Genomic DNA, 15,742 nt, shown 5'->3' with positions numbered 1-15,742 from the left:
AAGTAACATTGGTGTGCTTCTTACTGGTATACTTGCTTAGAAAAAGCAGGAAAAGTATACTAATGGTTCTGAGTAATACAGCTTTCTATTGAATATTTAGGAATAGAAGAATTAAAGAAGAAACTTTCATGACAATGGTGGCAGGACAAATCTGAAAACTTCATTATTTTGCTACTTTAAAGGTCATCTTCCCTCTCCCCTAATTTGGTTGACGAGAAGTCTAGGTTGTATGTCTTTTAATGGCACAGAAAAGGACCAAGCTCCATCCAAAATCAAAATGAAATTAAAAGAAACTAGATACAGCAAAACTATTCAAGATTATACTGTAATTCCCAGGCTAGAATCTAGCAGAATATAGTCCACAAAGTATCCTTGTTTTCCTTGGTGTGTTAGAGTCCTTAAGAGTACTTCCATAATGCAACTATGTCTCCTTAATTAACATATTCTGAGAAGAAACAAATATTATACTACTATATTCAGAATGATTGTGCCTTTGCCAGAGTTAAAGGATCCCAAGTTCACAAGATTATTCAAACATCAAAGAAGTATACACATCCATGATTTGAGTAACCATAGTGATTTTGATAGGGCATGAATTCTTAGTCTGGGGCCCATAAACTTTTTTTTTTTTCCTCAATAGTATTTTGTTTTTCCAAATATATGTAAAGATAGTTTTAAACATTCTATTTTATAAGACTTTGTGTTCCAAATTTTTCTCCTTTCCTGTCTCCCAAGACAGCAAGCAATCTGATAGAGGTTAAACATGTGCAGTTCTTTAAAACATATTTATATATTTGTCAAGTTATACAAGAAAAAAATCAGTCCAAAAGAAAAAAACAAACAAGATAGGTGATATTAGGCTTCAATCCTTATTCAGTTTCCATAGTTCTCTCTCTAGATCGACATTTTCCATGCCAAGTTTATTGGAATTGCCTTGAATCTCCACATTGTTGAGAAGAGCCAAATCCATTATAATTGATCATCAGATAATTTTCTTGTTACTGTGTACAGTGTTCTCTTGGTTCAGCTTGTTTCATTTGACATCAGTTCGTAAAAGTCTAGGCTTTTATGAAATCAGCCTGCTCTTTTTTATAACATAATATTTATCTTATAATATTTTATAACATAATATTCCAACACATTCATATACTATAACTTATTTAACCTTTCTCCAATGGATGGGCATCTACTCAATTTCTAATTCCTTGCCACTACAAAAAAAGCTGCTCCAAACATTTTTGCACATGCAGGTCTTTTTCCTTTTTCATTTTTTAATTTTCATTTTTTATGATCTTTTTGGGATATATAGACCCAGTCGTAACACTATCCGATCAAAGAGTATGCACCATTTTATCGCCCTTTGAGCATAATGAACTTTTTTTTAAAATATTTTGATGACGATATTTCTATATACTTAAAAAATAGTACTATGTATTTTATTGCATGCACTTTAAAATGCACTGTCATCCTTGGAAAGGGTCCTTTATCAGGTGGCCAAAGGAGTGCGGTCCATGAAACAAAAAAAAAAAGATTCAGAATCCTTGTGATAAAGGGCAGTGGCATAGATTTGAACTTGAGGAGAATCTCACTAAGAGTAAATCAGTTTGTCTGGAATTGGACTTGTAGTAAGGAGAGAAGGTGAAAATGCTAGAGTAGAGTGGATCTCCTGGGAAAACCTGGAGGAGAGGATTTGAGCTTTACAAGTTTGGAGCTCAGGAAACGTTATTTGCCAAACTTCGTTCAGAAGATTGATGTGGCTAGTATAGGGGGAAGACTGAAGTGAGTCAAGAGGTTATTGGCAGTGATCCAAATGAGAATTAATGGAGTCTTGGAAAAGCTTTGACTGGGTACATTCCCCTCATCAGAAATCTTCAGTAGCTCCCAATTGACCTATTTGTTGCTGCTCAATCCTTTTTGTTAATCATGTCCTACTCTTCATGATCTCATTTTGGGTTTTCCAGGCAAAAATACTAGAGTAGTTTGCCACTTCCTTCTCCAGCCCATTTTAATAGAGGACGCAGGGTTATGTGACTAGGCCGGGGTCACCTAGTCAGAAATCAGATGAGTGCCTTCCTGACTATTCACATCTAGCTACCCCCATTTATCTAGAGGATAAATTAAGAACTTAGCCTGGTTCTAATTTGTTTGCCTTTTGGTCTAGCTCTAATTCTGGGTTTCAGCTTTTTTTAGTAAATGAAATTAAAGAAATGGGGGACATATGGCAGTCAAACTGGGCTGCTTTTTATTATGTCTTACTCCTCACAAAATGTCCCCCAGGCCTAGAACTCCTTCCTGCTATATTTGCCAGTTGAAATCCTTCTCCTTCTTGGTGTGAGCACTCTCCCCTCTCCCCATTATTTCCTTTGTCTTTATTGAGAATTTGTTCAACCTCACAGGCCCCTGCCCATCTTCTATACTGTTGTTCCTGTGGCCCCTTTCCCTCTGGGTTCCCAAGCAGAGGCAATACCTGGGAGGAGCTAGGCACTCAGGCTAGGCTCTTCATCTCTACCCCTGTGGAGATGACTATTCACAGTCCACACAGAAGCCTTCCCTCTTTTCTCTGAAAAGAGTGCATTTATCAGCTACTTCTATTCACCATCTTGGTAATTTCACAGACCATACATAACTTTTATCCCCCGTTCACAACTCCCCCAAATAATATTGTCTCCCATTAGACTGTAAGCTTCTTGAGAGCAGGGACTATCTCATTTTTGCTTTTGTATCTTTAGTGCTTGAAACATAGTAAATGCTTAATTAACGCTTGCTCATTAAAGACAGTAGAATACTGAATCTGGAAACCAAGATCAGAATTTAAATCCAGCCCCGGACATTTCTTAGCTCTATGATCCTGGGCAAATCATTTAACTGCTGGCTGCCTCAGTTTCCTCAGCTGTAAAAAGGAGGTGATGATATAGCACCTACTTCCCAAGGTGATTTTGAGAATTGAATGAAATAATATTTGTAAGGCCTTTAGTTCAGTGCAATTTAATAAGCAGTTATTAAATACATGTTTCCTTCTATGTGTATGTGTATTCAATGTTATAGGGAGGAAAAGGAAGGGGTTTTCAGACTTAGCTCCAGAGAGAGTTGCCATTCAAAGAATCTTGGATATCCAAGCTGCTCATCTAATCCCCCATAATTAAAAGTCCTTCAGCATGTCCAAGAAAGGGTCATCTGGCCTCTGCTTTTGAAGGCCTCATCCAGGGCTCTTGCTTTTTGAGGCAGCCCCTCAAACTTGGGAACCTTTCCTCCCACGTAGTCTTAATTTCTTCTTTGGAACTTCTCTCAGTGCTCCTGGCTCAGCCCTCCAAGGCCAGATTAGATAAATCTAATCCTCCCACACATCAGCCCTACAAATGTTTGAAGACTATATATACCATGTTCTCCATCAAGCCTTCTTTTCTCCAATTTAACAGGCCCCATTTCTTTAATGGATCCTCCTATGGTATAGCCTTAGCTCCCATCCTTCCCAAGATGAACGGAGGCTGTGAATGTGTCATTCATAAGATTGACAGAGGCTGACTGGTGAGGTTGGTATTCACAGAATTCAAAAAGCAAGAGGAGGATGAGGATCATGTTTAAGAGAATATGTTGACTTTGAATATTCTTTTAGTAACATGACTTGTGGCCACATACAAGGATCTCCCCCAGTGCTGCTGTCTCTGTTTGGGATTAGGTACCCTCCATCATGTCTTTTCTGTAGCCTTATACCTCTGCTTTCAAACTACATAAATACTTGCTTCTTTACTATTTCATTGATTAAGACCCCCTCAATCATGGCGACTCTAGTATAGCCACGGTTCTCTACTTGGATTACTGTTGTTCTCCCTCTGTACCCATTTCATTGGTGAGTTCATCCATTCTTGGATTTTTCCTACTAAAGATTACAGATCTCTTTGGTATCATTTCTTTTCTGTGGCAGATTATTTACTGTTGTCGTCATATCTAGAATTGCATATCCTGCCAGCAAGTCAAGCTTAAAACAGTATGGTACTAATATCTTCCCCTTCCTGATTCCTGAGGAAAGGCGCTTAATAAACTGATGGCTTATTAGAGCTGGAATGTGACCTTCGAGATCACTTAGTCTAGTCCTCTCCTTTTATAGATTTAGAAGTGATCTCACCAAAGTTAGTGATTTGTCAAAGGCCTTGTGGCTTCTAATACCAGAACCAGGAGCAAATGTTCTCCAAATCTCGTACTCTGCCTACTAGATCCCATTTTTTCCCTTGGTATTGCTTGCATTTTATAGAACTTACTCTAGAAGTATTAAGTATCTGCTTTTTGTAAGGTGGTGACAATATAAAAGCAAAACTGAAAGCTTCCCAACCTTCAGAGATTCTTCAGGAATCAGGATCAAGACTTAGAACTGGAAGAGACAAGACCTTGGGTCCATTCCAGCCCTGTTTTTTTTCATTTTACAGATGAGGAAACTGCAGCTAGGAAGAGACTTGCAAAGGTCACAGAGGTGGTGCCTTCTTTCCCATTTTTGACCTTCAGCCCAGTGTTTCCTCCCTTGTATCTTGCTAGGTCTAGTGTCCCTTTGTGTCTCCCAGACTCTGATCATAGTACACCTGGATTTTGAGAACCTTGTTGGCTTCCTTAAGCTCCAACCCCACCCATTTGGATAGAAAAGTGGTCCAATTTGTGAACACTGAACTTAGAAACCACTTAGGCGCGCCCATGACTTGCGCCAGCAGATGCCTCTTGCTCTCTTGCTGCTGTTGTGGCAGCCACCCCCCACTCCCACCTCTCACTCCAACCCCTCATCCCATCCCACCCCGCAGCCCTAGCTTTCTTGCTTCCCAGGGCTCTCCCCTTCCTGTGAGCCTCTCTTGTTTTTTCTCTACTTCCAGTTCACGGTGGTCAGACCAGGATCCTGTTCTTGCATGGCTCTGGACACCAGCCTATTCCTTATTTTACAGGAAAGTACATTCTGAACGTAAAATGGTAGAGCCAGTGGGTTTGGGGATATCTCCAAAGTGAGTAAGCCAAGGCTCAGGAGTGCTGGCAGGAGGGGCTTGGCCTGAGATAGGACTGATACTGTTATTCTTATGTTTTAGGTGCAGAACTCAAAACATGACCAACAAGATATATAGCCAATGTTCAGAGCTAATTTGGCTAGAGCTGGAATACAATTGTCTACAGCATATCCACAAGGAATCGGAAAAGTCAATCTAATGGCTAACAAGAAAGAACCTCCGTTCTTTAATGAAGATAACGTGGGACCATTTTACTACAAACTTCCTTTCTACGAGACTATGGAGCTCTTCATTGAGACACTGACGGGGACATGCTTTGAGTTGAGGGTTTCACCTTTTGAAACTGTCATCTCTGTGAAAGCTAAAATTCAAAGATTAGAAGGTAGTTGTGTCCTTAATTCTTATTACTAAGTGATGGAAATTCTTTTCATGCCCTCAGAGTAGGTAAATGCTTTCAAAGTGGAGTGATGTAGCTGGATGGGGAGGTTGGATAGAGAGAGAAGGGTGGCAGGAACAGCTAGGTGGTGCAGTGGATAGAGCACCAGCCCTGAAGTCAGGAGGGACCTGAGTTCAAATCCGTCCCTCAGACACTTAACACTTCCTAGCTGTGTGACCCTGGGCAAGTCACTTAACCCCAATTGCCTCGGCAGAAAAAAAAAAAAAGAGGGAAGGGTGGCCAAGCATTTTAATCTGTCGAGGAAGATTCCAGAGGGAAGGCTCCTTCCACCAGTGAAAATTAGCTAATTTTCTGTAATTTAGAGTGGGAGAGTCACCTGTGGCCCTGAGAGGAGGTTACATGTCTTGCCCAGAGACAGTATTTGAACCCAGGTTTTCCCTGCTCCAAGGCCATTCGGTTCTGCTTTCTCACTCCAGTTTTCATCTTTGAAACTATCCCATAATAAATAGTTTATTCTTCATCTCATTACCTCATAAAAACATCTTGTTTATGATTTTTTAAAAATGTATTACTTTGACAACCCAGTTCAATTGTTGGGTCATTTTTAATAATGCAAATGGTCTTAGAATTATGCCAAGAAAAGTTGTGGCTTTCTGACACATTTTGCCAAAATTGTATTGATTTTTACATTTTATGTGCTTGGGACAGTCATTAGGCCCTGACTCTCCCTCTCTCACCTCCCAATTTCTAGCTTTTGTATATATTTTTTAGGTTTCTGAAACGTTTTTCTTGACTTTTCACGCTACTAACAAACACATTAAAAAATCATGTTTTTTTGTATAGATTAAGTGGGATCAGTTTCATCAGTGGCCTCCTTTGCTCCCTTTGATGTATGTGTTGCCTCTGACTCCAAAGTGCAGAATATTAGAGTCTCCTCTAGCTCTGTCAGAGACCATGGATTTGTGGGGGGGCGGGGAGGGGGGTACAAGGATCTTCAATCCTTTTTTCCCCATGAGAACTCTTGATACCTGAGCAGAGTCAGGGTAGAGACAATCTGGCCTTCCTCTAGACAGTAGAGTTACATTGCTAATTGCAACGTGAGACATTTTCTTTTTTGTTTTAACTGTCAAGATTCAAAGGTATGATTCTATAATAATTCTGTTTTGCTTTTAGATTCCTGTGATGAGCTTAGTGATCTAAGTACTTGTTCTACACGTGGTCTTTTCAGGAGCAAGTACTTTTTAGACATTTTTCTTGAATAATCATTTGTAAACTCACCTAGATTCAGAGGATTCAGAACTTGAAGGAATCTCTTTCAAGATTTGACTTATGTTGATGGGGGTAGCTGGGTGGCAAAACGGATAGAGAAATGGCCCTGGAGTTGGGCCGGCTGAGTTCAGATCTGGCCTAAGGCACTTAGAAAAAACTTAATGTGCTCTTGGGTCTTGCCTTATCTAGTGGAAAGTTCAGTTCCCTGAAGCTACTTGTAACTACATGAACTTTTTTTCAATCATGATCATAGTATCTGAGATTAAAACTACACTAAGACTTTTATAACACCTTGTAGGAGCCAATGTTCATCTGACCCTCAGACACTAGTTGTGTGACCCTGACCAAATCACTTAATTCTTGTTTCCTGCACGCGCACCCACACACACACACACACACACGATTCCACTGACATTTCATTTTCTGCTTTTCTTTTTCCCTTTCCTTCAGTTTACTCTGTACACATCCTGTATGTGCTAATATAGTTGTATGTATGATGTCTCCCATTTCCTCCATTTGTTTGTGAGCCCCCTTAAGGGCAGAGACTGTGTGTTTTCCTTTCTTTGTATTTCCAATGAATGTCACAGTGTCTGGCACTAATTAGCAAGCTCTTAATTAACCCTTGTCTGTGGGAAAGCCATTTAACCTCTTGTCTATAATTCCTATCCTTTCATGCTCTTTTAAAAAACAATTATTTATTGAACTAAGTACAAAATAAAAAATAGAGAAAAGAAAAAAAGAATAGCAAACAAAACATTGTCATTTGTCCAGCAGAACATCAGATAGGATTCAAAATATATAACAATAAATTGCTATTTCAAGAAACAATATATAATACTAGAAGAAATTATATTCACGAGTTTCCCATCTTTTCTTTGTTTCCTTGTGGGTTATTCTTTTATTCTCTGCTGCTCGTTTTTACCTCTTTTTTTTTTTTCCTTTTTCATCACTTCCACCTCCCCCAAACAGGCACAGATACAGATGTATGTCCAGACTCACCCATATTTATTTATATACACACATATTTAGACCTATATGCATACATACCCATATATAATCAGACACATACATATATACATACACATTTTCCCATATGTAAACATGCATCTAAAACAATATTAATATGGCTGACATAATGTAAATTTCTCTTCTGACTGAATCTTTTAAGTTTGACTTTGTCTGCGATCAATGATTACTAGTCCTACTTTTAGTTTCTAATAAATTTTGATCCTGATGCTTGTTGTAGTATTTCTGTTTATCTCTTATTTCCTATCTCTCTTAACTCTTCTACTTAATTCTGCTACCTTGACTTGCTATTCCTTAACCTTTCCCCATCCATGTGTCCCTTTCTTATCTTCTCCCTCCACCCTTTCCTTCCCTATTTATCTTATTCCCAGTAATTTATACACTTTATCCTACTCCTGTTAATCTAAAACCCTTCTGTATCCCACTTTAATCTATGCCACCTTCCCCCCCCCCCCTTTATCCCTGTCCCATTAATCTACACACCTCATCCCACTGCCATAAATCTACACATTCTTCTATAATCCCACCTGGTCCTATTCCCTCCTTATTTCTTTATAGATTTTAGAGGGTGCTATACCCTTCATGGTGTATGTGTAGTGTTACCTATTTAACCCATTCCCAATGTGAGTAGGTGTTCAGAACTATAAGCCCTCCTCCCCATCCAATGCCTCTGTATCAGTTCTTCCTCTGCACTTAGTTTGTATAACATAATTAACTATTTTTACCTTTTCCCAGACAGAGTATTGCTTTTCCGAATCAGATCATACTCAGCTCTGCCCCAGTCTTTTCTTTTGATCTACTCACTTATTGATATCAATCCTAAATATATGGTATATATTGGCTCTTAAACATTAAATTTTCTATTAAGTTTGGGTTTGGGTTGGTCCTGAAAATCTACAAATTTGTTGAATGCCTTTTTTTTTTCCCATTCAATATTGTGTATAATTTTGCTGGACATGATTATTTTGTCTGCAAGCCCAATTCTTTTGATTGCCGGTATATATTATTCCAGGGCCTGGAGTCTTTTATTGTGGCTGCTGATAAATCTTGTGCAATTTTAATTGTAGCTCTTGCAATTTTAATTGTAGCTCTAGCTGTATTTGAATTGGTTTTGTTTCTGGTAAAATGTTCTCTCAGATCTTGGGGTTCTGAAATTTGGCCATAATGTTCTTGGGTGTTTTTCACAAAGGATCTCTTGATTTCCCTTCTGTCACTTCAGGACAATTTTCATTGTTTATTTCTTTCATTATTGTGTCAAAGTTCCCCCCCCCCCCTTTTTTTTTTTTTTTTTTTGGTTACAGCTTTTAGGTAGTCCAATTATTCTTATATTTTTTCTTCATCTGTTCTCCAGATCTGTTGTTTTATTTGTTTCACATTCTGTTGTATACTTTTATCCTTTATATTTTTTATTATATGTTTTATTTCTTGATCTCTCATAGTTTCACTGCCTTCCCCCTTATCTCATTCTAATTTTCAAAAAATTATTTTAAGAGTCTATTTCTTCTTTTCTAGTTATTTAACTTTTTCCCTAATCATCTTCCTTTTCTTGAATAGTTTTTATTTATTTTGGTTTTTCCTCAATCTCTCTCATTTAATTTTTAAAGTCTTTTTTGAGTTCTATAAATTCTTTCTAGGCAAGAAGCCGTTTCATGTTACTCTTTGGGACAGAAAAAGCTTTTTTAACATTTCTGTCCTTTTTTGAAGATGAATGCGGTCTTCCCTATTCCCATAGTACGGTTGGTTTTGCCCATTCACTTTTTTAAATAAAATTATTTTTTAAAATAGGGTAGGCACCTCTAATTGTGGGGAGTGGGAAGATGGTGCCTCATCCCTCAGGGAGACTGATCTCAAATAGCCTCAACCTCCTCGTGGCCTTGTCCTCCAAGATTCTGTGCCCCCGTCCCCTCAGCTCCTGCTGCACTGCTTCCCCACTTTATACGGTCTCACCTAGGGAGGTCTCCGCCACCCCGCTCTCTCCTCCCCCCTCTTTTCTCTTGTGCCAACACCAAGGACACATGGCCCTTTAGAGTCCAGCAATCCCAGTCTCCCCTGTGAGAAGGGGTTTGCCCTTGCCTGCCAAGCCCTCCTCCTGAGCCCCACTGCTGAGGCCCCCCCCCCCCCCCCCCCCCCCGCCCCGCCAAGGGCCTATCTCCTTGCTCTCCCTTGGCCCCACCCACAAGCCGGCATTTACAAAGAGCTTCTGGTTGGTGGAGCATGTTGCAGATGCCCAGTTAGACCCTCACAGCTGCGCTGGCTGGAAGCACTGCTATTGCCCCCTTCCAGAGGAAGAAAGAAGTGCCGAGTTCTGGGCCTGCCTGACAGCCGCTCTCAGCTCTCCTCCTCGTTCTCACAGAGAGTGCGGCCCTCCTCACCTTTGGCTCAGGCCTTGGCTAGAGTTTTCTGACTCCTTTCCTTGCTTCTCCTCTTCCTAGTCCAGCCCACTAATAAAGGATTATTTCCTGCCTTCCTCCATCACATACTAAAATTGGTTTTTCTAAGGCAGAGGCCCGAGTGTGCCATGGTGGTTCCCCCTCATTGCTAGAATCAGCCATAAAGTCCTCCAGCTGGCACCTAAATCTTTTCCTCACTTGGGCCCTTGCTACTTTTCCAGTCTCCTCAGGGGTCACTCCTGGGCCTGCAGCCTCCCTCCTCACCATGTTTGTTGTCCCCAGTAGAATGGGAGCTCCTAGAGGGACTTTCTTTGTACACATGGTGTGACCAGGCCCTTCTCCAGGGTTCAGGCCTTTCACCCAGCTCACTTTGTCTCTAGGTATTTACCCTAGCTCCGCTTTTCCTCACTACCTTGTTCTCAAATGGCCATGGGCTCCTAGATTTAGTACTCAGCCCAGGGCCTGTCACAAACTGAACACTGACTAAGTCCTTGTTGACTTAGTAACTATACTTGTTCTACCTAGAAGCAGGAAGCATAGACCAGCTTGTAAGATAAATTAGCTACAATTGAACAAAAGCGTGACCCACAGTAAGCAGTTATCCATATAACTTGGAGGACTTTGCACATGGGAGACTAGGTCTGGTCAAGTTTGCAGAAACTCCACACGACCAGCTTTGGAAGCAGCCAGCACATGATGTGACCGGGCCCTTCTCCAGGGCTCAGAATTTTCACCCAGCTCACTTTGTCCCTAGGCATTTACCCTAGCTCCCCTCTTCCCCACTACTTGTTCTCAATGGCCGTGGGCTCCTAGATGAACGCTCAGCCCATCCCCCAACCTGTGACAGCTGGATTGATGTCAGGGCCCTTGGATTGATGTTGGGGCCCTCAGAATGATGTTGGGGACCTCAGTGATATCAGAGTCCTCAAAATTTCAGGACATTCTGAATGATGCCGGGGCCCTCTGAATGATGTCGGGGCTCTCTGAATAATGTTGGGGGGTTCTCAGAATTATATCAGGGCCCTCAGAGTGATGTCAGGGCCCTCATTCATTCTGGGAAAAAGAGAAGGCTGGAGGCATGACTGTTAGCAAGGGCAGCAGCACATGACTGGACTTAGGAGACCCCTATCTGCAGGGTGAGCTAGCTCCCTGTCTCCTAAACTCTTGGACTCAAACTTTGTGCTCATCAGCCCTCTCTTGGGTCTTCTTCTGATATTTGGTTTGGACCACCACCCTCAGTCTGGTTCTTTTCCATCCTAGTCAACCAACTTTTGGTATCCATATTTCCCCCATGTCCCTGAATTCATGCTTAAATGGAACATTAAATTCCCATCCTGTTTCCAAGATTGAAGAGAGTTCAGAGTTCTGGACCCTAATTTTGGTGGTTTTTACTGGCTTTCGTTGTTTTGGGATAGATGATCTTGAAGTCTTCTTACTGCTCTGTCATCTCATGAAGTATTTATATCTACTGAGCTCCTTTATAATTAGTGTAACATTTTATCTTTCTTTTCTTATAGCAAGTTTTTTAGCATGGTATGAAAGCCCAGATAAAGTTTTTTTTTTTTTATTTTCAAAGCCTCCTTTTGATTTCATGTATGATTAAGTTCAAGTGTGCACTTGTACTTCTCTGGATTAATTCTATACAGCTTTAAGTGGGGATGCTTTTCTATTTAGGATTTCTTGAGAAGCTAATAAGAGTATTCTGTTGTTTTTATGGGTGAATAGATTTTAAATGGCTATGATGGGAAAGGTCACTAGTATTATAGAGCAGTTGGCTCCAAGTGGGGCATAGGTAGAAAATACTGGAATTTGGATCAATCTCTCTTTTTTAATTTAAAAATAACCACAAAATCAAGCCTTTCTAACATTGAACATATGTTCTTTTACTGGCACGTGCACTCAATTTGTGTGTGATACAGTCATGGGTCAAATTAGCTGACAAAAGCGTAAGAGAGAGCTCCACAGGGCAGGGTGCTTGCCCTCTTCACTTTTACTTTTTTGTAATGTGTTGTAGTTCACATGTTCCTGATTAAATGGATTCTATCATCTAGTTTCAACTAAGCTAAACCAAATCTCATAAGATGGACAAAGAAGCTTACAAACTCCTTGCTGTTCTTCAAACAAGACTCTTCACCTGTGCATTCAAGTTATTTCTGCTCGTTGTGTCTAATGTGTCTTGTATTTGTTTGTAACCCTTTACGTGGTTTTACAGACTTATCAGTTGCTAACCTTATTTTTTTCCTTTGTAAAAAAAAATAAAAATAATACAGAGAATCAGACATTTTTGAGTAATAAGGAACCTCATGTGCCATTGAGTTTTAACTCACTATAAAAAGTAATTCCAACTATAACATAATCAGGCTGGTCAGTAGTGTTCATTCAGGGCCTACTTCAAGATTTCAAAGGAGAGGGAAACTCCCATGACCAGTGGCAGCCCATTTCATAATCCACATTAGGTCCAGCTTCTAATATCTACTGGCTCTGTAACTGAGCAATTTATTCAGTAAGCTAGCAGCTTCTTAAGATTTGCATAGAAGTTCCAGAACAGTTGATAATATGCTTTGTGACTTCTTGACACGGGTGAAATCATAGGTTTCAGCAAAAAAAAAATGTATTAAAAATAAACATTTGAACCATAGATTAATAGTAATAAGTGGGTAATTAATAATGCCATTTATCCCTTGTGTCTCTTTTCCTGTTATAAATGCATACATAATGAGAAATGAATTTTTCTTTGCTAATAAACTGATTTTAATTCTTCATAGTTGTTGGGGTTAGAGTTTGAAACAAAATGGACCTTGGCTACTACAGAATTTAATTAAGCAGTGAATTATATCTTTGGTTTTCTTACAATTTACCTCTTCAACAACCCTACAGCTGATAAATGGAACTCAAAGCAATATAGTCCTTTATAAGGTAGTTCCATGAATCCTGCTGAGATTTAAGCAAAATAAAGTATTAGGCTGATTCAGATCGAAGTTTCAGAGTATCTTTAATCAGTTTCTTTCTATTAAATAATTTCACTAAATACTAGTTAATGTTAGATCCAACTAGTTAACTTTTTACCATTGAACCAAACTAAATTTTGATATAGAGTAAAAAATAAAAATATATATAATACCCCTAACTTATCCAGAGATTATTCTAGAGTTCCCATATTCTCAAACATTTGCAACATAATTTGAAAATCTTTAAGTAAGCCAAAAAGGTCTTTCCAAAGTAGCTAAAATACTAACTCCAGGATAAATCTTCAGAGTAGAAAACTTCTGAACTTGGAGTCAGGAAATCTGGTCTAAGTTCCAACTATGTTACCATGCGCACATGAGCAAGTGCACATTTAGGGTGAAGTACAGAAAAGACTTCATGTACTACTTATTCCCTAGTATTGTCTTGAGGAAATGCTTTGGGTGCAGAATATAGACGTATTTGTTGTGGTGGTAGAGATCAAAGAACCTTTGTCTTTTTTTCACATTGTTTTAAAGTTGGGAGGCTAGTTTTTCAGAAAGGGGCAAGGATTATTGCCACTATGCCTCCAAGTAAAAAAGGTAAGCAGTGTGAAAATAAAATAAACAGGTTTGTTTAAAATGTTGTCTATATATGCTATAAAATTATTATCCGTGTGCTATAAATAAAGTTGTTTTTTAGCCTGCTCTTTTGGAAATGCTTTTGTATTATTTTACCCCATTGTGGTTTTTCTCCTTTTAAGGCATTCCTATCTGTCAGCAACACTTAATTTGGAATAACATGGAGCTTGAAGATGATTATTGTTTGAATGATTACAAGTGAGTACATACTTTTGAAAGAATAATCATGCTGATGGCAGTTTGTTTTTACTTTCTACTACTTTAATTATTCTCCCCCCCTCTCTCTGCTTTTTTTCCAGAGCTCCATGATTCTTCTAGATATCAGATCCAAATTTTTCACTCCAAGGTTCAAGTCCTTGGCCTTTGTTTATGATACATCATCTTTTATTCCTATGTCCAGTCTTGCATTTTACTTTTTCTAAAAAAAAAATAGTATTTTATTTTTTCCAATTACATGAAAGACAATTTTAAATAATTCATTTTAAAACAATTTTGAGTTCTAATCCCCCTCCCCAAAAAAAGTAAGCAATTTGCTATGTTATTTATATATGTGCAGTTATTTGCATTTCATTTTTGTAAAACTATTTGGCTGCTCTTTTCCCCAGCTTATCCCACTTTTAAAGCCAATGCATTTCTTATGTTTCTTTACTTATAGAATAAGGAGATTGGAGTAGGTTATGTATAAGGTCTCTTCCACCTCTAAATTTGTAATTCTTTTATTTTGTAGAAATTTGTAATGACTGCTCACAAATGGCCAATTTTTTTCCCTTTTATTATAGTCAAAGGATAATTCCACAAAATCTTTCAGCCTTCAGCATTTAATGCTATTTCAAAGAAAAGACTTTAGTGGCCTTTCTCCCTGCTGAAACACTTAACACTTGGTAAATAAGACATATACTTAAAAGTCTGCATAGCATAATGGATCTGGGTGTCAGGAAGCTCCTGTCTCTAACCTATACTGACTGACAGGGTCACAACTGACTCAGACTCTGAAGTTGCAGATCAGGTACTGATTGGTTTAAATTGATAAAGGGAGTTTCCTTACCTGGAGTCTCTGTATCAAATGAAATCTCAGGTTCAATGCAAATAAATACTAAAGATTTAGAAAAATCATATTTGAGTTTTACTGTTCAAGCAATTGAATATATATTTTATTTCTCTGTCTTAAAACATATTGGTTCAAATTTCTTGAAGATGATAAGCATAATATCCAACCAACCAGCATGATATGAAATATATTTTGAGGAATAAATACATTTTGGTGATATATTCTTATGTTTTTTTATCCACAGCATTTCAGAAGGTTGTACTTTGAAACTAGTATTAGCTATGCGTGGTGGACCAATTAATACTAGAAGAGGTAGGTACACAAAGTAAAACAATTTGAATATGAATTTTTAAAGATGTTTCATTCTCGCAGCTTTTCAGTCTCCCTGAAGACTCCCCAGGATATGTTCTACCAGTCACCATCCATTGCTTAAAGAGCAGTAGTAGTTGTTGTTTTGGGGGGACAATAATAACTTTTTATTTTCGAAATATATACTAAGATAGTTTTTAGTATTCACCTTTGCAAAACTTGTGTTCCAAATTTTTCTCCCTCACCTAGATAGCAAGTAATCCAATGTAGGTTAGACGTGTAATTCTTCTATACATATTTCCACATTTATCATGCTGCACATGAAATGTCAGATCAAAAAGGAAAAAAAATGAGAAAGAAAAAAGCAAGCAAGCAAACAACAGCAAAAAAGGTGAAAATGCTATGTTGTGATCCACATTCAGTTCCCCCACAGGGGGATACAGAATCCCCCTCTCTGGATACAAAAGGCACTCTCTATCACATCTGTTGGACTTGGCCTGAATCACCTCATTGTTGAAAAGAGCCACATCCATCACAGTTAATCATCATATAATCTTGTTGCTGTATACAATGTTCTTAATGAATTGTGGGGGGTTTTTTGAAGAGTTCTAAAAGGGGGAAGCCACTGACTCCCAAGAAACCCAACCCCACCCCATGCTTGAATCTGCCTCTTTGTATCTTCTACCCATTGGTTCTAGTTCTGACCTCTAGGGTCCCCCTCCTTATGACAGATCCTTGAC

The 15,742-nt window shown here is 38.8% G+C and overlaps 1 protein-coding gene across 8 annotated transcripts in view; it reads left to right on the top strand.

Moving 5' to 3' along the window:
- ZFAND4 (zinc finger AN1-type containing 4) overlaps nucleotides 1–15,742 on the top strand; it is a 51,935-nt gene that overhangs the window by 3,303 nt on the left and 32,890 nt on the right. For 7 of the 8 annotated variants that reach the window (XR_004232560.1, XM_012541796.3, XM_031956711.1 and 4 more), the window contains exons 2-4: nucleotides 5,061–5,361; nucleotides 13,768–13,843; nucleotides 14,938–15,005. Coding sequence is in view for 7 of the 8 variants with exons in the window: in XM_012541796.3 (XP_012397250.1) it covers nucleotides 5,100–5,361; nucleotides 13,768–13,843; nucleotides 14,938–15,005 (406 nt within the window). In the remaining variant the exon portion in view is untranslated. Of the gene's footprint in view, nucleotides 1–4,853; nucleotides 4,980–5,060; nucleotides 5,362–13,767; nucleotides 13,844–14,937; nucleotides 15,006–15,742 lie in introns of those variants that run through there. The other variant, XM_031956712.1, reaches the window with a different exon arrangement.

The sequence above is a fragment of the Sarcophilus harrisii genome, chromosome 2 (genome assembly GCF_902635505.1).
Source record: "Sarcophilus harrisii chromosome 2, mSarHar1.11, whole genome shotgun sequence".
Classification (NCBI taxonomy): domain Eukaryota; kingdom Metazoa; phylum Chordata; class Mammalia; order Dasyuromorphia; family Dasyuridae; genus Sarcophilus; species Sarcophilus harrisii.
Note: the sequence above shows the minus strand (reverse complement) of the source record. Positions and strands in the feature narration are given on the sequence as shown.